A 22,178-nucleotide genomic window follows, 5' to 3' on the forward strand; every position below is an offset into this window, starting at 1 on the left:
CAAACTGGAGCAAGTTCAAAGAGGAGCAACAAAAAATGGCTAGGGAATTGCAGACTTATGAGGGAGAGAACAAGACTAAAACTAAATAGATTTAACTAGATAAACTCCAGTCATCTGAAGAAGTGGGCTGTGCCCACAAAAGCTCATGATACCATCCATATGTTTTGTTAGCACTTTACAGACTACCAGACCATTTGTTGTTTTTTAAGTTAGATTTTAACTATGTAAGAGATAACTAGTAGTGGGGAAAGAACCAATAATGTGCCCCTTTCTAAAGCTCCCTACTAAGTGTGCTGTTCCATAAACATGTTGAGTACATGGGATATCCCACAGCATATCAGTACTCTTGCTTTTTTCTATTCTTTCATAACTCAGTTTCTTAGGAAATGACTACCTAAAACAGTACATGTGTTCTGTGTCTGGATGGGTAAATCTGCTACTGTGGAATTATTTAGGGTGATGGGAGTTACAACCAAGAGGCATGGAATGAAATAAAGAAAATCTAGGCTGAACATTAGAAGAACATTTTTACACGGATTGGCTTTTTAAATCAAATTGAGGGTTTGTAAAATTAATTGAAAAATATGTACTATTGTATATTTTCATCTAAAGTTTGTAATGAACTATTTTTAAATTATACTTCTGGTAGGGTATTTGAATTTTACGAAAGTAAATTGAATAGTATGGCCCTGATCCTGTAAACAAGAGGGTGAGTAACTTTATTCACAAGAAAAACTTAAAAAACAACAAATAGTCTTGCAGCACCTTAGAAACTAACAAAAAATGTAGAGGGCATCATGAGCTTTCATGGGCACAACCCACTTCTTCAGAGTGTTCACAAGAGTACCCCCATTTACTTTCATGGGTTTATAGTGTTTAAAATTAAACATGTCAAAATGTTCTCCTGGTGTTCAGCATAGATTTTTCTATATTTCATCCCATGTCTCTTGCTTATAACTCCCATCATCCTAAATAATTCAGCCTTTCAAATAGCAGTAGATTTACCCACTCTGCTGCCAAAGCACTGTATGAGACTGAGAAACTGGCATCTACTAAGGAAGTCATGGAGGACACTTAAAATTAGATTTGATAAAACACTTAAGCATCTGTCTGTGAGGGAGAGGACTGTGGAGGTCAGTAAAATCCCTTTTGCTTAATGAAACTATGTATCAATTCTGTTGTTCTCTTTTCTCCTACCAGCCTAAACCTAATTTGGCTAAACTGCGGAGAATGGCCCGAGCCTGGCAGCTGTTTGGGAAACAAGGACAGTAGTATAGAACTGTGAGGTGAAAACCAGCCTCTCCAGGCGTGTTGATGTCACACAACCCCTCAAACTTCTAGCCAGCAACATGAAACTAGTGTTCCTTGCTTAGATACAACTCCTGAGCCATTGTGGTGTCAGAAATCCTACCTGCACAGTTGACCTTTTGAGGAGCAGAGATCATCCCAGGGAATGTATACTCCTATGTTGACAGACTATACTGTGTGTCCAGAACTGGCTATTCAATGGTAGAAAGTGCCTCACACTTGAAAGTGTTAAATTCCCTTCTTCTGAGAATGGCAGGACTCATAGAAGGGTTGTTTTAATCTATTTACAATGCTCTGGAAGTATAGAGGGCTAAGTATTTATTAATAAACCAACAGCTCTTTCCTCAGCCTCTTTCTGACTGGAATGAGTATAGTTGATCTCAAATTTTGTAGGCAGAGTCAGACCATAAAAGAACCAAAACTGTCACTAGTCAACCAAGCGTCTAATAGCAGAACAACCCCAGATTGCTGTTTTTCTTGCCTGCAGCTTTCACAGCACCGTCCTCTTCTCAAAGTGAAGGGGAGATCTCAAAAAATATAGCCAGTTCACTAGAGAAAGTAACTAAGGATCCTAGAGCATTTCTAGGATAAGAAGCCCTGCTCATACTCTAATTTTATTTTCCCTCTGCTCTTCAATTCACCTTGCAGATTTAACTAGATTGGGGTTTATTTCTATCCCAGTAAGGGGTTATGTTACAAGTTCATATTTACTTATTTATAAACATTACTGTAACACAGGATTTAAGTGCCTAAATTAAAAGCAAGAATCCTGGCTCAGCAAATTTTAGTCTAAACAAAGCCAGAAAAGGGGTGGGGGTATTTCATTTCTTACCCTAAATTGTGATGTAGAATTGCTGTGCTCTGTTATTGCCAGACACAGCTAAAAAGAATGGATAAGGCCTTTTAGTTTGCATCTATCAAAGTCACTACAGCTATCTTGCTACAACAACAGCTCATCACCAGGGCCACTGTGCTGCTTCTGTTTGAAGAATACTGTTGGCTAATATTCTATACAAGAATAAAATGCTCACATACTACAAGCAATCTTTTTTGTAGCACACTAAGGTAATGCAGCTTCATGACAGCAGAATCCCATTTATACCTTGTCCATTATCAAATCAGAACTTGTGGAAATACACAAGAATGGCAACAGTTCCAAAAATAAAATAGATTAAAGACTGCTGTGTGGGGCTTGTAATACAGGTGACAGAAGCAAAGCCAGGATCTCTACTGCTCTTGGCTAGGGAGGAATTCTGTACTCCATACAGATGCTTCCTTCTGAAGACAGTCACCCCCATTTCTGCAGTCCTGGGTTCATTTAACTGCTGGATCTCCTCAAGGAACAAGATAGGAAGAGCCTGGACACCAAGGCAGTTCAAGCCAGTAGAACTTAGAGTTCATGATCATCAGGATGGTAGAGCTCACTCATGAGGCGATAGATGTAGGAGGGTGCATTACCCCCAATGTTGGAGATGAAGAGAGTAATCAGCTCTGGGGGAACATAGTCAAACACCGGACAGTGAACACTGATCTTTGACAGGATCTCCCCTGAAAAGGAAACAGTCATGTAATTAGAGATGAGCAATGGACAAGATGATGTGGAGCATGGTTTCACTATACGCTGCCTGGACACAAGATGTGACCCTTGTCCCACAACCCCCTAAAGTCAGCACTGAGATGGCATAACATTCAAGACAGCTTCAACATGTTAGGTTTATTTGAATTATGGGTATAGAGAACAGTCTTGAGAAGTATGATAGAACTTTCCCTGCTGATGGCTGTTGCTAAGCAAAAGAACCTTCAGATTGAAAAATCTGCAAAATGCCACAATACAGGCCCAAAACTGCCATAGCCCGGCGCTTGCAGGGTCCTGCTGCACAGAAACACTCATGTGGGAGTTTGTTTGCTACATAAATGGGCACCAGATCTTTCATCTTTTAGAAGATGAAATGTCAGAATTTAAGGCCCAAAGGGACCATCACAATCACATAGTCTGACCTATGTCTCATGCCACAGAACTTTACCCACACTTCCTGCAATAGGCTCAGAATCACTGGCTCAGTTAGGATTGAATAACTCAAATCTTGATGTAAAGAGAGCAAGTTACAGAGACTCCACCATTTATTCTATTCAAACCAGCATGTGACTAGTGCCCCATACTACTGGAAAAGGCAACCCCTTCTCCCCTCCCCTGGTCTCTGCCACTCTGGTCTGAGGGTTGTAACATATTATCCCCAGTATGGTGATCAATTAGATTGTGAGCATGGGGACAAGACCCAAAAGAAATGGCTGTAATAACTCTGCCCTCCTCAGCTAGTAGTGTTTTATTTCCAGCCATTAGAGATATTTGCTAACAGCAGTTGTAGATGAGTGATATACCATTGTAGACAACCGCACCATAACAGCCCCTCCATAAATGAATCAAGCCCAGTTTTAAAACAGGTTAGGGTTTTTGTCTCCACTACTTCCCTCGCCAAGGCAGTTCCAGAATTTTACTACTCTGATGGTTATAAACATTCATCTAATTTCAAACCTAAACTTAATGGCCAATTTTATATCCCTTTGTTCTTGTGCCAACACTGGCACTTAATTTCAGTCCTTTCACTGCCTAGTGTCTCCTAGAAATCAATCACATCTCCCTGCAGCCTTTGGTTTCTTAAGCAAAACAAGCCAAGCTCTTTGGGGGTTTTTTTCTTGTAAGGAAAATTCTCCATTCCTCTGAATAGCCTAGTAGCCCATCTCTGTATCTATTCCAATTTGAATTCATCTTTCTTAAGCCACATGGTAGAAACATAACCATGTCAGCCAGGAAGTCCCACTACTTATGAGAGCTATGCAGAAGCTAACTTGGTTTCTCTGACATTATACTAGGTCTGTGCCACCCACCAGCAGGCAGTCATCACCAGAAACTTGATTTTAAAAAAAATTATTACATGAATAAAAAAAGTGTTCCGTAGGGCAGGAACCCAACTGCAAGTATGGAGTTCAGCAGTAACCCTGTTCCATTCTTCCCATCAGCCAAATTGCATGTACATTAGGACAGAGGTTAAAATCATTCCGGAGCTTAAGACAATGGGAAGTGTTTCCTGCCTTTGGTTACAAGCTAATCCAGTCTTTAACTTTGTAAGATGGGTGTCACTTCCTGTCAGCTGTAATCAACCCTGTTAGTTCCTCTTCAAAATCCCACACAAAAAAGAGGCCCAGTACCTTCTGTGAATGGCAGAACTTCTTGTGGGGAGACAAACTTGTGGAATGAATCCTCTTCATTAGGGAACTGGAAGAAAAAGCAATAGTGTCAGAAGACGCCACCAATCCCCATTATACCATATCGAGCTGGGGCTGGAAGGGATCGAGCTAAGTAAATGCTTTACATTACAAATTAAGTCTGTAGAAGGTACAGCAGTCACCTGCAGCTTTAGTCTGGAATGTGCAAGGCAACTGCAGGTGAAACTGCAGCAAGGGATTCAGATGAGCCACACATTCCTAGTCCTTTGCCTGATTATGTTGTGGCTGCTCTACAGGAAATCCTGATAGGACAAGAGGGGAGAGACATGACTGCTCCAAGCCACTCTTCTGTGACTTGAAACAGGATCCGTGTTACAATATCGAAGGACCAGAGCAGGAAAGTCCTAAACATTTCCTTTCACCTCTGAAGATGTGAGTTCAAATCACCATTGAATTAAGGGAAATTAGTATGGTAGCTCTCAGGCTCCAGTGGATGTTAGCCTATATCACAAGAGCCCACTATTCAGCATATCTGGCAGTCAGGGCTGGAGCAAAGACCTGAGCTGCATTAGCAGAGCTGTTAGGGAGAAGTGCATCAATGGGGAGGGGTGCCCTTGTATTAGGGCTCAAGGTGCATTACCAGGGTTGGTAGAAGCATTCCAGGTTGCCAACCGGTATTTTAGCCAGTCAGTGCTATTCATTCCTCACTTCACAAGCAAGATAGGCCCTTCTGTTTGCCAGGAGATATAGAATATATGGAGATATACCTCTCATGGAACTTGAAGGGACTTCGAGAGGTCATCGAGTCCAGTCCCCTGCCTTCATGGCAGGACCAAGTACCATCCCTGACAGATTTGCCCCAGATCCCTAAATGGCCCTCCTAAAGGACTGAGCTCACAACCCTGGATTTAGCAGGCCAGTGCTCAAACCACTGAGCTATGCTCCCACCCCACAAAGGGCAAATGATTGTAATCAAAGTTGCTACACTTACCTGTGGTGAAAGCTTGAACATAGGTGCACAGACAATAAGAGGAGTGGAGTGGTGTTTAGCTGCCAGTGCCAAAGTATGAGTTCCACTTACAGCGATCAACGCACCATTGGCCAGGATTGTCTTTGTACCAATGATCACCTTCCAAGTACAAATTAGTTATTAGTGCACTTTAGGGATATTAGATACCAGGTAATTGGAGGAGACGGAAGTTAGGTCCATCAATGGCTTTTAGCCAGGATGGGTAGGAATGGTGTCCCCAGCCTCTGTTTCTCTGGAGGTGGGTGACAGGGGAGGGATCACATGAGGATTACCTGTTGTGATCCCTCCCTCTGGGGCATCTGGTATTGGCCACTGTCGGCAGACAGGATACTGGGCTGAATGGACTGTTGGTCTGACCCAGTATGGCCATTCTTATGTTCTTAAGTAATTGACAAGATTAATCAATGAGCCTAGGCTTACCGGTTAATCGTATAGTCAACTATACATTGACATCCCTAGTGCACTTTGCAATGTATTGTGATAGGTAGGGGAAAGGAGTCACAGATCCAAGGGGGGGGGGAGGGGTTCTCTTTCTATATGTCTGTACAGTAGCATTCCCATTGTGCTGGGTACAAGATGTAAATATTAACCCCCTCCTGAGATGCACTCTCACCACCTCTCTCTGGGGTCTTTGCTATGCGAAGCAAACTCACTTGACAACACTGCCTATGGATGGCCCTATGAGGCCTGAGCCCAGCACTTCCTGACTCTTCCCTCCCACCCCCCCACCAAACCTACTTTGTTAACTCGAGACATGACAGCAAAGATGGCTGCATCGCTCATGACAGTGGTTTCAATCTCCTCTTTGGACAGACTGACGGCCATTTCATGACCCTGTAGAAGAGAGATTCTGGTGAGCCTTGAGGGACCAGACAATGAAGCTCCAGCGCTGGACTCTATGCAGTACCAGACACATTCAGCTCACGCCAGAAGCTACATTTTCTGAGCCAGAAACATGTCAGGGATATAGCATATATGTGGTCCTCTAAATCACTGGTGGGGGAAGCAATGAGTTTGCCCCACTTCTTGGCCACAGCCAGCAGTCATTTGGGGCAGCCAGGATCCTCCCTCATGCTGAGCAGAAGTACCTGTTATTTGGACACCTGCTCCTCCTAAGATAGATAAAGCACTGCAGATACCACAGACAGGGCCCGGAGAACACGGCTAGGCAGGGTCCTACCTGGCAGAAGGGTGCACACTCTGCTACAATGACATGGAATTTCCGCTTGCGTGCTGCCTCCTTCAGGAAGGCCTCCACGGTGCGAGAATAACCAATGGTCATGATCACCTCGTTGGAGTGGATGTGCTCCAGCGCCTGCATTGCAATGTTATCCGTGGTTCCCTCTGCAAGGGAAGCCATCCAGCAGTGAGAGGAGAGTCAGGCCTAATACCTACCATACTGAGTCCAGCCACAGACAGCACCAACAGAAGGCCTTCTGCCACTGCACACAACTGCAATTCCCTTTCTCCAGAGCTACCTCACAGGCCAATTAAAAAAAATAATCTGACAGAACTTTTTAGAGCTCTGGGTTGGCAGGGAGAGATGTGAGATTCTGACTTACAACCTGATGAAAGGATACAACATTCCTTAGCTGAACACTGAGACCCCCGATTTGGCAATGAAGTTATTACCTGTTCCCCAAATTAGGCTGTGTCACATCACTCTTCACTCCAACAGCAACATGAGCACTGATGGAGCAGCCTGAGCTCAGTTCCACAGCCCTTGCACCAGCTCCAACCAAGCTAGAGCCTGGCTGCAAGTGCCTTGTGGCAGCATAAAGGGCACTGTAATCTGACTTCCACAGGCTCCCAAACTGCCCAGGAAATAAGGCATATTGAAAATTCCAAGGGGAGCAGAAAGGACCAGCATCAACCCTTCCCATAGTAGGAATGTTAAATTATGATTAATCAGCTAATCGAGCAGTCGATGGAATTTCAATGGGGAGGAGTGCTAACTGCCCCTGCTACAGCTCTGCAGTTTAAATGCACCTAGTTCCTACTATGTTTAAATTGCAGAGCCGCAGCGGGGGTAGCTCGAGCCGGGACTAAGCAGTCCTACCTCGTGCCAGCCCCCAACTGCTGTGGCTCTGCCTTATAAATGTAGTAAGAGCTACCGGGTCCCACGCTATGCCTGGCAGCTCTTACTACATTCAAAATGCAGAGCTGCAGCAGTCAGGGACCTGAGTGAAGACCGCTTCGGTCCCCGCGCACACCGGATCCCAAGCTGCAGTTCCGCCTTTTAAACATAGTACAAACCAGGAGGCAGGGGACCGGCTTTTAAGTGGAACACCCCCAGCATCAGCTCCTGCATTCCCTCCTCCCTGGCTGCCTCTATATCAGAAGCAGGAAGGGCGGGGGGGAATGTGAGTAGTCAACTATTCGACTACTCTTTTTTCATCCCTAGAACACACACATTATGCAAAACTGAGCTTCACAGCTCCCTATGCTTTCCATTCAAGCTGGGAACAGGATCTTCTCCATCCATAATCCCATGAGCAGCCTTTTCTCCCACCCTCTGATAGGATGGTCTTAGTTCACCCACCTAGCTCTATCAGCAGCTCACTAATAGCTTCAATCACGTTAGCCCTGAGTAGGGGATAGGGAGCGCTGAAATCCTCACTGAGCCCTCCAGAGGTCAGAAGCTTATGTAGTGACTCCTGCTGATCACTCTCCTCACTGCGCCCTCGGAGCCTATGGAGAGAACACAGCCCATCACACCAGGAAGAGAGCACAAGTAAATAACCTGATGAAGGCCTATGGAAGGAGCTGCTTTTCCCAGAGCAGAGAAATAAGGGGCCTCATTTATCAACGGTTGGATAAGGGAGCCACACCCACTTTCTCAAACAGGATCCAGAGCTATCTGTGGCAGAAAGCTACCTGAAGCTTTGCCAATCAACTGTACCTTCTGAAAACTACCTAAGTAAATGCTGAAAGCTGCAGGAGGTACATGGAACAGCCTGGCTCAAAGACTCTCTCTCCTGAGAAAGTGGGCAAAGAACAGCATGTGTAATACATGGTCAGAACACAAAGTTCTGCAGCAGAGGTTCACACAACAGTAATATATACTGGAGCATAGGTTCCCAAACTGGGGGGCATGAAGAAATTCCAGAAGGGGGCGCGAGGCGACCCAGCCTTCCCCACCATCAAGTTTTGCTGCCCCACTCAGTTCCTTTTTTTTTTTTTTGGCTCAACAATTCTTGCTGCTATTTTGGGGGGGGGGGGGAGGGACATGAGGGTTTTTCAAAAATCAAAAAGGGGGGGCGTGATGCCAAAACATTTGGGAACCATTGTACTAGAGGAAATGTCAGTTGCAGGAAAACTACAAGGCTCATAGGGACTACAAACATTTCTACAAAGGAATTAAAGAGGTTTAATCTTGAAGGAAAAACTTTGAGGACAAGGACCACAGGCATCTCATTTAGGCTACATCTACACTATCACAGTAACTCAACCTAAGGTATGGCAACTGCAGCTACATTAATAATACAGTTGGAATCAACATACCTTAAATTGATTTACCTGGGCATCTACACTATTGTGGGAGGGTTTATGGGAGAGTTTACTCTTACTCTTCTCGTCTGGGGTAAGGAAAGGGGTAGACTGCAGAGCACTCTTAACTAGACCCACTAAATTGATCTCTGGTGGATTGATCTCAGAGCTTGGATCTGAGCTGTAGCATAGAAAATAAGCTTAGACTTCTGAAGAGGTCTCACATGAACAGCAAGACAGCAAAAGAAGACACCATACAGAATACAAATGATTCTGTCAGAAAGATCTTCTCCCAGGACTTGGGAGTCTCCTAACTTGGATACGCACAGGCAGCAGGGGGAAGGGAGAGCTTGACCTGCTATACTCTTCACGAATTATCTTCAGCACTCGCCGCACCATGTTTCCCACAGTGGTCTCTGATGGTTGGGCTGCAGTCATTCTCTTGCCCTCTTTCCGAATAAGGTCCATCAGCTCCCCTGAAACATGAGAGTGGCTTACCAGCCAAGTCTTGATCACAGCCTAACATAACTCCCCAGCCACTGGCTCTTTATTACCTTAAAACCAATCTCCTTTCAACAGCCCTACACCTGGTTCAATTGCTACTAACATACTGGAACAAATATTTAAACAGAAAACCTAGCACTGCGACCTAGAAAATAATAAAGCCATAAGCACAGGTGGGCTATACAGGAGAGATCGTTCCAAACTTGATGAGATGGTATTTTTACTATAGTATTTCTTCACACAGTATATCACTAAATCCCACGCACAAAACTAAGTCAAAGTGGTTTGGATGTCACACTGATAAAAGGATCATAAACAGTAAAGCCCTGAGTTCAGGGAGGGGGAATGGTGAGTACTGAGTGGGTCTGCAGTAGCTCTCGACTTATTTAGCAGTGCATACAAATACCAGCAGGGAGGGAGAAATCCAACAGGGCGTACAAAAAGGCAGAAAAAAAAATGAGGCTCCATATCCAGAAGGAAGTAGCCCAAGCCCAGACATGCGGTGGGCAGCAGAGAGCGTTTTTCCAGCCCAGACTAGAGTGGGGCTCGCTAAGGAGCTAACCCCCTGGGGCAGGCCCTGATTGGGGGGGAGGGGGATCAGTGCAAGAGCCAAGAACCCCGGGGAGGGGGGGTTATGCAGGGGACTTAGGTTGCCAGATGGTTTCAACAAAAATACCGGACACACCTGACATTGCATCACAATCTACATCCGATTTAGAAAATACCGGACATTTATATTTTCTCTCTTTGTTTCCCGAACAAAAAGCTCAACTACTGGACACCTGGCAACCCTAAGGGCGATCCTGGGCCTGTGACTGGGAGGGACACCGGGGGCCGAGCGGAGCGGCCGAATCTCGGACGCGGCTCAGCCCCTTGGCAGCGGGACGGGGCTGGGGGGAGGGGGCCCTGCCCGCCCCGCTTCACCTGCGCTGCCCCAGCGCCCATGGGCGATGATCTTCCGCAGCAGCCCCACCGTCTGCCGCGCCGCCTCCTCCGAGCTCAGCCGCTGCCCGCCCCGCTTCAGCCGTGCCACGAAGGCCTCGATCCGCTCCGACAGCTCCGACTCCTTCTCAGCCGCGCCCGGCATCTTGGCGGCGGGACAGAACCGAGCTGGGAACTGTGGGATCTAGTCAGGGCACCGCTCCCACCCGGACCCAGCCCAAAACCGGACCACTTCCGCTTCAGTCCGCTGCCATTGGCCGAGAGCCATGCACTTCCCGCCCAGTCCAGGCCTTTCAGCCAATCGCAGAGAAGATTGAGGCGCCTCTCGGGCGCTGGTTTCGTCAGCGCGTAGGGCACGCGGGTAGTGTGTGTTTCGTCTGGGGTCAGGTTGTGACTGACCCTGCCCCAAGCTGGCGTCATTGCAGAGCCCGCCTTCGAGTCCGGCCGCGCGGGCTCTGCAGGGGGCGGGGCTGGGTTGGTGGCGCTAGCGGAGGCTTCCACGTGGGCAAAGTGAGACCCACGTGCCTGGCGCGGGAGGAGGGGACTGACGAAGGGAGCCACGTGCCTGGGGTGCTGGGGAGGGGGAACAAGACGCCGGGGCCTGGGACATTCGGGGGGTGGGGGAGGCCGCATGAAGCGAGACCCCCGGGCAGGCCGCCCAGCATTTCAAATGGCTGAAGTGGGATTCTGCCCCTTGGCAGGCCAGATTTCCTATTGCGACCTAGCCTATGTGGGTTGCATTGCTGGCTGGCCGGCCAGAGACCGCAGAGGGACAGCTCAGCCTCAGTGGCGCTGTGATCTTGAGCCTAGGTGGCAGTGCCCCTTGGTTTGGGGGCCCAGGGAAAACTGCCCCGCCTACTGCTCCCCTTCCTAGGCTGCCCTGAATGTGGGAACTGTTCATTTTCCATTGGGACAGAGCAGAGTTGTGTGTCAAAATGAACAGTCCTGTGAAACTTGGGACTGTTGGGATGTCTGCATGTGTGTGAGGCATAAGGGATGCACAAAGCAAGTTGCATGTGCCAGGTATATGTTGGCGGGAAAGGCCCAATAACATACTAGAGATGTGCAGAGTTAACCAATAAGCTTCAATGGGCGAAGCTTACCGGCTAGGGTTAACCAGTAGGTTAGGGCAGGCCTGCTGTGGACAGGGGCTGCTCCCACACAACCCCTGCCTGTGGCAGGCCCAGGTGTCCTACAGGTAGGGGCTGCTCTGACCTGCCTAGGGGGTGCTCTGGCCAGACTGGAGCAACCCCTGCCTGCAAAACAATGGAGGAGGAGAAGAAATTGCGCGCGCGCACACACACACACACACACACACACCCCACCCGCCCCTGCTCACTCCCTTTAATCGTTAAATGTTTAAATGGTTAGCCAATTAAATGGGATTTTACATCTCTGTAACATGCTGGACATGACATAAGGACATAAGAATGGCCATACTGGGTCAAACCAAAGATCCATCTAGCCCAGTACCCTGTCTGTCGACAGTGGCCAATACCAGGTGTCCCAGAGGGAGTGAATCAAACAGGTAATGATCAAGCGATTTCTCTCCTGCCATCCATCTCCCACCTTCTGACGAACAAAGGCTAGGGACACCATTCCTTACCCATACTGGCTAATAGCCATTTATGGACTTAAATTCTATGGCTACGTCTAGACTGGCATGATTTTCCGCAAATGCTTTTAACGGAAAAGTTTTCCGTTAAAAGCATTTTCGGAACAGAGCGTCTAGATTGGCAAGGACGCTTTTCCGCAAAAGCACTTTTTGCGGAAAAGTGTCTGTGCCAATCTAGACGCGCTTTTGTGCAAAAAAGCCCCGATCGCCATTTTCGCGATCGGGGCTTTTTTGTGCAAAACAAATCTGAGCTGTCTACACTGGCCCTTTTGCACAAAAGCTTTTGCGCAAAAGGACTTTTATCTGAACAGGAGCAGCATAGTATTTCTGCAAGAAGGACTGATTTTTTACATGAGATCGTCAGTGTTCTTGCGGAAATTCAAGCAGCCAGTGTAGACAGCTGGTAAGTTTTTCCGCAAAAGCAGCTGCTTTTGTGGAAAAACATGCCAGTCTAGACACAGCCCATGAATGTATCTAGTTCTTTTTTAAACCCTGTCATAGTCCTAGCTTTCACAACCTCCTCAGGCAAGGAGTTCCACAGATTGACTATGCGCTCTGTGAAGAAGAACTTCCTTTTATTTGTTTTAAACCTGCTGCCCATTAATTTCATTTGGTGGCCCCTAGTTCTTCTATTATGGGAACAAGTAAATAACTTTTTCTTATTCACTTTCTCCAGATCACTCGTGATTTTATAAACCTTTATTATATCCCCCCTTAGTCTCCTGTTTTCCAAGCTGAAAAGTCCCAGTCTCTTTAATCTTTCCTCATATGGGACCCATTCCAAACCCCTAATCATTTTAGTTGCCCTTCTCTGAATCTTTTCTAATGCCAGTATATCTTTTTTGAGATGAAGAGACCACATCTGTACGCAGTATCCAAGATGTGAGTGTACCATGGATTTATATAAGGGCAACAAGATATTCTCCATCTTATTCTCTATCCCTTTTTTACTGCTTCCTAACATCCTGTTTGCTTTTTTGACTGCCGCTGCATACTGCGTGGATGTCTTCAGAGAACTATCCATGATGACTCCAAGATCTCTCTCCTGATTGGTTGTAGCTAAATTAGCTCACATCATATTATATGTATAGGTGGGGTTATTTTTTCCAATGTGCATTACTTTACATTTATCCACATTAAATTTCATTTGCCATTTTGTTGTCCAGTCACTTAGTTTGGTGAGATCTTTTTGAAGTTCTTCACAGTCTGCTTTGGTCTTAACTACCGTGAGCAGTTTAGTAACGTCTGCAAACTTTGCCATCTCACTGTTTACCCCTTTCTCCAGATCATTTATTAATATGTTGAATAGAACTGGTCCTAGGACTGACCCTTGGGGAACATCACTAGTTACCCCTCTCCATTCTGAAAATTTACCATTTATTCCTACCCTTTGTTTCCTGTCTTTTAACCAGTTCACAGTCCATGAAAGGATCTTTCCTCTTATCTCATGACAACTTAATTTATGTAAGAGCCTTTGGTGATGGACCTTGGTAAAGGCTTTCTGGAAATCTACTGGATCCCCCTTGTCCACATGTTTGTTGACCCCTTCAAAGAACTCTAATAGATTAGTAAGACATGATTTCCCTTTACAGAAACCATGTTGACTTTTGCCCAACTAATTATGTTCTTCTATGTGTCTGACAATTTTATTCTTTACTATTGTTTCAATTAATTTGCCCAGTACTAACATTAGACTTAGCGGACTGTAATTGCTGGGGTCGCCTCTAGAGCCCTTTTTAAATATTGGCGCTACATTAACTATCTTCCAGTCATTGGGTACAGAAGCTGATTTAAAGGATAGGTTACAAACCATAGTTAATAATTCAACAATTTCACATTTGAGTTCTTTCAGAACCATTGGGTGAATGCCATCTGGTCCCAGTGGCTTGTTACTGTTAAGTTTATCAATTAATTCCAAAACCTCCTCTAATGACACTTCAATTGGTGACAAGTCCTCAGATTTGTCACCTACAAAGGATGGGTCAGGTTTGGGAATCTCCCTAACATCCTCAGCCCTGAAGACTGAAGCAAAGAATTCATTTAGTTTCTCCGCAATGAATCGTCTTTAAGTGCTCCTTTTGTATCTCGATCGTCCAGGGGCCCCACTGGTTGTTTAGCAGGCTTCCTGCTTCTGATGTACTTAAAAATCATTTTATTATTACCTTTTGAGTTTTTGGCTAGCTGTTCTTCAAACTCCTTTTTGGCTTTTCTTATTACGTTTTTACACTTAATTTGGCAGTGTTTATGCTCCTTTCTATTTACCTCACTAGGATTTGACTTCCACTTTTTAAAAGATGTCTTTGTATCTCTCACTGCTCCTTTTACATGGTTGTTAAGCCACAGTGGCTCTTGTTTAGTTCTTCTACTATGTTTTTTAATTTGGGGGTATACATTTAAGTTGGGCCTCTATTATGGTGTCTTTGAAAAGAGTCCATGCAGCTTGCAGGGATTTTACTTTAATCACTGTACCTTTTAATTTCTATTTAACTAACCTCCTCATTTTTGCATAGTTCCCCTTTTTGAAATTAAATGCGACAGTGTTGGGCTGCTGAGGTGTTCTTCCCACCACAGGAATGTTAAAGTCACTATTTCCAAACAGTCCTGTTATAGTTACCACTTGGACCAGATCCTGCGAGCCACTCAGGACTAAATCGAGAATTGCCTCTCCCCTTGTGGGTTCCTGTACCAGCTGCTCCAAGAAGCAGTCATTTAAGGTATCAAGAAATTTTGTCTCCGCATCTCGTCCTGAGGTGACATGTACCCAGTCAATATGGGGATAGTTGAAATCCCCCACTATTATTGAGTTCTTTATTTTGATAGCCTCTCTAATCTCCCTTAGCATTTCATAGTCACTATTACTGTCCCGGTTAGGTGATCGATAATATCTGTTATATTCTTATTAGAGCAGGGAATTACTGCCCATAGAGATTCTATGGAACATGTTGATTCATTTAAGATTTTTACTTCATTTGATTCTAAATTTTCTTTCACATATAGTGCCGCTCCCCCACCCGCATGACCTGTTCTGTCATTCTGATATATTTTGTACCCTGGAATGATTGTGTCCCATTGATTGTCCTCACTCCACCAGGTTTCTGTGATGCCTATTATATCAGTATCCTCCTTTAACACAAGGCACTCTAGTTCACCCATCTTATTTTTTAGACTTCTAGCATTTGTGTACAAGCACTTTAAAAACTTGTCATTGTTTATTTGACTGCCCTTTTCTGATGTGTCAGATTCTTTTTTATGTGAATGTTTTTCGTCTGATCTGGCCCATACTTTATCCTCTTCCATCCTCTCCTCCTGACTAAAACCTAGAGAATCTCTATCAATAGACTCTCCTCTAAGAGACGTCTCTGTCCGATCCATGTGCTCCTCCGCACCAATCGTCTTTCCCCCATCTCTTAGTTTAAAAACTGCTCTGCGACCTTTTTAATGTTAAGTGCCAGCAGTCTGGATCCACTATGGTTTAGGTGGAGCCCATCCTTCCTGTATTGGCTCCCCCATCCCAAAAGTTTCCCCAGTTCCTTATAAAGCTAAACCGCTCCTCCCTACACCATCGTCTCATCCACGCATTGAGACTCTGAAGCTCTGCCTGCCACCCTGGCTCTGTGCGTAAAATTGGAAGCATTTCTGACAATGCCACCATAGAGGTCCTGGATTTCAGTCTGTTTCCTAGCAGCCTAAATCTGGCCTCCAGGACATCTCTGCTACCCTTCCCTATGTCATTGGTACCAACATGTACCACGATCACCGGCTCCTCCCCAGCACTATACAAAAGTCTATCTAGATGCCGCAACCTTCACACCAGGCAGGCAAGTCACCATACAGTTCTCCTGGTCATTGCAAACCCAGCTATCTACATTTCTAATGATCAAATCTCCCATTACTAACAACTGCCTTTTCCTACTGACTGGAGTTCCCTCCCCCAGAGAGGTAACCTCAGTGCGAGAGGATACCCCAGCATCTGAAAGGAGAGTGCCAACTATGGGAAGGTTTCCCTCTGCTCCCGTTGACTGGTCTCCTTCCCTGAGCCTTTCATCCTCCTTAATAGTGCAGGGGCTGTCTGACCCGAGGTGGGGCAATTCTACAGTGTCCCAAAAAGCCTCACCTACGTACCTCTCTGCCTCCCTCAGCTCCTCCAGTTCAGCCACCCTGGCCTCCAAACCCCGTACGCGGTCTCTGAGGGCCAGGAGCTCCTTGCACCGAATACACATACCACCATTAAGGCAGGTAATCATACATGCTACAATGAATGCAATAAACAAGATAGCCCCCACTCTGCTGCTGGGCTTCTGCCTGCATTCTCTTCTACAGCTACATAGGTTATTGATAGGGTTTCTAGTTAAATCAGGAAGTTTTTATTAAAACCTTTAAACTAAACTATAAAGAATGGCAAGTGTACCTTGGCCCCTTCCCACTCCCTCTCAAAACTCCCTGTTTGCTGGTCCCTGGTCACTGACTCACTGCTTTATAAAGCCCTGGCGTTCCTGATAGCCCCGCCCCCTGACTAAGGCTCAGCCAGTTAACAGAGGCTTTTAGATTTCAAACCTTTAGGAGCTTACAGCTTCCAACTGCCAGCTACAGCACACACTCCTTCAAACAAACAAGCAAACAAACACAAGCTCAACACACAGCTTGTGAAGCAAGCCACAAAGACCCAGGGAGGGAAGGGAATGAGCCCTAATGGCACTTAAATGTAATGTGAAGGATTAGGGAAGTGTGACGGGCCGCCGCGGGCCCGCACTCCCGGGGGTCCGGCCGCCCAGGGGACTCGCGCGGCGGCAGGCGGAACGCCCCGTCGCCAAGGCCGTGGCTGTGGCGGCGGCGGCAGCCGGAATCTGCCTCCGCGGCTGCGCCGACGCGAGGCAGACAGCCCCCACCCTGGGGCATCAGGGGGAGGGGCCACGAGCGCCGCTCAGGATGCCGCAGACACGCCGGCCACGTCAGCAAGGGAGCGGGGCCGACGTCAGGGCCGGCGGGGCAGTTTAAAACGCCCCACTGGCACAGGGAGGAGGTCTCTCCTCCGGGGGAGCGGGCGATAGGCCGCGTCCCAGGACGGACCGGGGATGCACCCGACCGCGGCTGGGGGCGCAACCCCGCGCTCGGGGATCCCAGGCCAGCCCTCAGCGCAGACGGGACACTAGCCCGGGCTCCAGCAGTGACCCGGTCGGGACGCGACGCCCACGGAGGGAGCGGCCCGAACGGGCGAGAAGGCAGGGCGGACGATTGGCTCCCGGATTCGACATGGACCAACACCCGACCCCAACAACTGAGGCATGGTAGGCCGGGCCAATGGACGGACCATCCGAGGGGGGGGGGTGAAGGGAGGAAGCAGCCCGGGGCGGAAGCCTTCTGGCGCCCGCGGGTAGACGGGTTACGGGCGGAGTGACCCCCGTCTACCGCGTTGGGGCGCGAGCAAGCCCTGACACTTAGGGCCCCGGGCTGGGACCCGGAGAGAGGGTGGGACCAGATCCCCCTCCCTCCACCAGAAGAGCATCCAGTTCCAAGCAATGCCGGCATAGGCGGGTGACCGAACCAAGTCCCGCAACCCCGGGAAAAGGGGGTCGGGCTAAGGGGCGCGAGCCCCCCCCGCAGGGACGGGTAACAATTACTGGGTCCGCAGACCCCCCCCCCTTCCAGGGAGGGGGGTGATCGCACCCGATCGCCTGGGCTTCCGGTCAGGAGTCTGGCCGTGAGACAAACCGAAGGGGGCAAAGTGGGCCGCTGAACCCCCCTCTCGAGCCGGGAGGGGGTGATCGCACCCCGAACCCTCCACAGGAAGTAAGCCCCAAATGCCCAAAAGAAATGGAAGGAAAATAAACCCGTGTTCATCAGAGGGCTCTCATACACAACTGAAGGTGCTCACATTTTGCAACCTGATGAAAGGATGAGAGACTAAGCCAAGTGGTATAAAAGGGAAGGCACTGGGATACCCACAGTCAACTTTGCAGAGCACTGCTCCTTGAAAGTCTACAGTCTCAAAGTGCAATACATGCTCTTGATCTGAGTTGTGACTGCTTCAGGTTCAGTTAAGGCCTGGCTTACTGAGCAGTCATCTCCCAGACTGAACTGTCCTATTGAAGGTGTGGATGATTGTGGGCAAATTGCTATTTAATTTAGCTGTGCATGTACAAAATACAAGTCAAAGTGATGTCTAAGTGCTGCTTAATTCACTGGTTGCCTTGGAAGAGACAGAATAGGATCTGTTGGTTAGATGCAAGGTCTCACAAGTGCACAGAAGGACACTTCCACATGGTGGAGATTTAGAGCATTTGTGAGCACAGCAAAGTGGATGTATGGTGTCTGCATTGCAGAGAAGAGAAGAGACAGACTGGGAAGAGAAGGGTGGAAGCCAATTAAGCTACGTAATCTTTTTCACTCACCTTTTAAACCTTCTTTGGGATCTCTTAATGCTAGCGGCTGATATTCTGCTCATAGCAGTTTATTCTTTTCCATTGCCCACATGACATTTATTGTCCTCTCAAAGGCTGATTTTGGCCAAGAAGAATTCTGACTTTACCCACAACTGAATTGGAGTGGGAAAGTGCTGCCCAGGACAGAGATTGGGAGTGTCCCTCTTGTGGGAATCTCCATTGGCAAAGATTTCCGCAGGGCTAATTTGAAAAGGAGGTGGGAGGAAGGGCTTTGGGTCACATCTCATGCCCACAGTGCAGCCCTGCCAGTTCTCAGGAGCTCTGTTTTCTTTACTCACAATCCCCATGGTATCCTCTGATGGAAATAGTAACAATCCCACGATTCCTAATAGCAGCATCTGAGTGAGACATTCCTGAGGTCACTTTCCTCTCTGCCCGTCTCCTCTTGAGGCTGCCTTCTCAGCCCCTGGGTTCTTGCAGCTTGTCTCTGGCTAGGTTTGTGCAGATATAGTGTGGGGACAGCCTGACTTGTGCCCCTTTCCCTTGGGTCTGCAGAGGCTATGCTACTTGGAGCCGCTTCCAGTCTTGTTTGCTGCTCCATACATTGATTCTGAGTCCTGGTAGCTCTACTTTCTGCTGCAATAACAAGGCTTTGGGTTAAGGCAGTTAAATGTTATTTCAGCTGGGAAAGGGCGGGATCGGCAGTGGAAAGAAATGGCTACAGTACAAACTGCCTGAGAAAACCCATCTGGAGTGTTCCCAGGGAGGGAAAGTGGGGCCTAAGCACCAAAAGTCCCTCAGTTGGGGAGTGAGGGAGTGGAGAAAAGGGGAAGTGGAGGCAGTGCTGCTCTCAGTCCCAGAATCTCTCCCCACACACAGATAACAGGGACCTAGCTTCTCATGCTGCAGCTCAGAGCATGTTACTGACACTAATTAATGGGGCCTCCTGTGGTCCCTGGGTAGCAGGAGAGGATTGCTATGCCTGATTTTCAGATGAGAAATGACTTGTCCAAGACTGTACTGGCTCTGAGCCAGCCCCTTCACCTCAGTGTTACCAATCCATTTCCAGAGATCCCTTCCCCACTGTCAGCTAACTAGAACAGGAATGGGAAGGTGCTCATGGGGGGCGGGAGGGGCAGTGGAAAGGGTCTCATTGCTTCTATCACTGCACTCACCCCAAGGGCTATGAGTGCTGCGGCAGTGGCCTGGAAGGAAGACTGAATAGGGATCCCCAGTTAGGCTCTCTGAAAGATGTGGTGTGGAGAAGAGGGAAATGTTTGCAGGTGTCAGATTGTCCTGCAGCGCCTCAAGCATGAGAACTGACCTCAGGGCAGGCTCTTAGGAAGCAGGACACAAACCCCAAATTGGCTAGGAGTTCCAAATTTAAATGTCACCAGCTGTCAAGTGTAAACATCTTAGTCACTATAACAGCCTAGGCATGAAATCATAGCCAGTCCCCTTGGGAACTCCTGTCTATAGGCACCAACTCTGGGGGGCTTTGGGGCTGGATCACCCAGAGAAAAAATGGTGCTCAGCACCCACCTGCACACTCCACCAACCATCTCTTCCACCCTGCACCTTCCACTAGTTGCTGATTGGATCTTCAGCAGGGGGCAGGAGGTGCTGGGAGGAGGAGGAGAAGTGGGGACAGAGACAGAACTAGAGCAGGACATATTTAAGGAAGGGGATGGGGAAAGGTGGGGTGAGGGTGGGGCCTTGGAGGAAGGGATGGAGTGAGTACCAAGCCTGGGGCAAAGTAGTAATTGAGCATCCTCCAGGAAATCAGAAAGCCAGCACCACTGCACCAATCTATCTTTCTACTTAGACAAGCTTACTTTTGTTATAGATGCTTAGTACACCAAAAAATCACAATATTTAGATTACTCCCAGTCCCAAAGGACCAGTCACTTATCCAAAGTCAGTTGCACCTTAGATCTCAAAGACAATGCTTGTAGCCCATCCTATAATGAACTATCTACAGATTCATTAATGAGGAAAAGGCAATCAGGGTTATTTCACAAGGTTAAAGCAGGGGAACGTACACACAAATGAATTACAATCTTAAATTTCAAAAGGTGATAGAAGATTCTATAATGTCCCTTAGAGCTAATCCAGACTAAATGCTAGGGATCTTTTGCTGATGCCTAAAAAATCTTGCCATCTCAGAGTCTAAGCAGCATAGGGATATAGTTTCTCCTTGACAGGGAATTTTATTCCCTTTCCCTCTTCTCTGAGCTGTCCATTCAATTGATGGGAGGTGTATTCACTTGCACATCTCTTGTGGAATGGGGAAAGCAATTAACAAGGTGTTTTGTCCTCTGATATTCTGCAACAGCTCATCTGGTGGTGATAAGCTTCTCTATTGGGCTGAAGAGAGAGGCGGATTATCATTTTGTGGAGCCCTGGCCCAGGACAAGCTGGAGCCATGCCCCCACCCTTTCCATCTGCGCTCTTCTACGCTGCCCCTGCATTCCAGCTAGGCTTGGAGCAGTGGGGCTTGCCCAATTCTGCCTACCAGGCACTCCTGCAGGGGAGCAGGGTCAGGGAGTAGGGGGTGACCATTTTTCTGGGGATCCCCCAATTGGCTGGGATCCCTGGGCACAGGCCCCTTTGGCCTAGTGGCTAATCTGCTACTGGTTAGAGATAACACCTCCAGCTGGAGACTTAGAATTTCACACTCTTTAATGCTTCTCTCCTCTGGTGATTTACGGTTACAGAGAATCACAATGCAAACACTCAGATATGACCTTCCAGTGTAGGTAACAGATGTTACAAGTGACATTAATAATGCAGCAACTTACACATATCCAATAAAGTTTAAATATTAAGCAGGTTTTTATAACCCTAATATAACAACACTGACACACAAGTGAGCAAAACTAATTCCCGCTATGTATTTGTCAGTGTCCAAATGAGACACAGGGACCTTGGCATAAGCTGGCACCTGGTTTGCCAGCATCACAGCAAGTCAAAGAGTAAAAGTGACAGGCTTCTAACTGAGACCCTCCCTTGGAGCAGATTGCCCACAGGCTGGATCCCTAGAGGAATCATAGACATGGGTGCAAATATATGAACTCAGATAATACTTGAGGGGTGTGTCTAGACTACATGCCTCCTTCGACGGAGGCATGTAGATTAGCCAGATCGGAAGAGGGAAATGAAGCCGCGATTAAAATAATCGCGGCTTCATTTAAATTTAAATGGCTGCCCCGATCTGCCGATCAGCTGTTTGTCGGCAGATCGGGGCAGTCTGGACGCGATGCGCCGACAAAGAAGCCTTTCTTCATCGGCACAGGTAAACCTGGTTTCACGAGGCTTACCTGTGCCGATGAAGAAAGGCTTCTTTGTCGGCGCATCGCGTCCAGACTGCCCCGATCTGCCGACAAACAGCTGATCGGCAGATCGGGGCAGCCATTTAAATTTAAATGAAGCCGCGATTATTTTAATCGCGGCTTCATTTCCCTCTTCCGATCTGGCTAATCTACATGCCTCCGTCGAAGGAGGCATGTAGTCTAGACACACCCGAGGAGTTAGGTCAAGGAAGCTAGTGGGAAAAGGATATAGATGCCCATTCATAGAAGTGGACCCCACATATTGTGGCTTCTGCTGGGCCCCAAATCATCTTTCACTGTCAATGTTCCCTCTAATCTTTTCCATACATGTGAAGATTAATTTGTATGTGCAC

General features: G+C 47.4%; 3 protein-coding genes across 8 annotated transcripts in view; 2 read left to right on the forward strand and 1 right to left on the reverse strand.

Annotated features, from left to right (window-relative positions):
- The window catches only part of MLH3 (mutL homolog 3), a 32,908-nt gene extending 31,253 nt beyond the window's left edge, over positions 1-1,655 (forward strand). For all 6 annotated transcript variants that reach the window (XM_014570804.4, XM_006117760.5, XM_006117759.5 and 3 more), the window contains one exon: positions 1,201-1,655. In XM_014570804.4, coding sequence (XP_014426290.3) covers positions 1,201-1,272 — 72 coding nt within the window. In that variant the 3' untranslated portion in view covers positions 1,273-1,655. The remainder of the gene's footprint in view (positions 1-1,200) is intronic.
- EIF2B2 (eukaryotic translation initiation factor 2B subunit beta) lies at positions 1,610-10,743 on the reverse strand. Its single transcript, XM_075926866.2, has 8 exons — positions 10,481-10,743; positions 9,408-9,528; positions 8,106-8,254; positions 6,744-6,907; positions 6,302-6,397; positions 5,525-5,662; positions 4,516-4,582; positions 1,610-2,856 (listed from the first exon to the last, which is right to left on the reverse strand). Exons 1-8 carry the CDS (start codon positions 10,641-10,643, stop codon positions 2,699-2,701), a joined length of 1,056 nt encoding a protein of 351 aa, XP_075782981.1. The 5' UTR covers positions 10,644-10,743; the 3' UTR covers positions 1,610-2,698.
- Positions 10,744-16,338: 5,595 nt separating this feature from the next.
- Positions 16,339-22,178, forward strand: part of PGF (placental growth factor) — a 28,202-nt gene continuing 22,362 nt past the window's right edge. Inside the window, exon 1 of the mRNA XM_089778435.1 lies at positions 16,339-17,398. Coding sequence (XP_089634561.1) covers positions 17,396-17,398 — 3 coding nt within the window. The 5' untranslated portion in view covers positions 16,339-17,395. The remainder of the gene's footprint in view (positions 17,399-22,178) is intronic.

Source organism: Pelodiscus sinensis, chromosome 5 (assembly GCF_052426305.1).
Source record: "Pelodiscus sinensis isolate ZL-2025 chromosome 5, ASM5242630v1, whole genome shotgun sequence".
Lineage (NCBI taxonomy): Eukaryota > Metazoa > Chordata > Testudines > Trionychidae > Pelodiscus > Pelodiscus sinensis.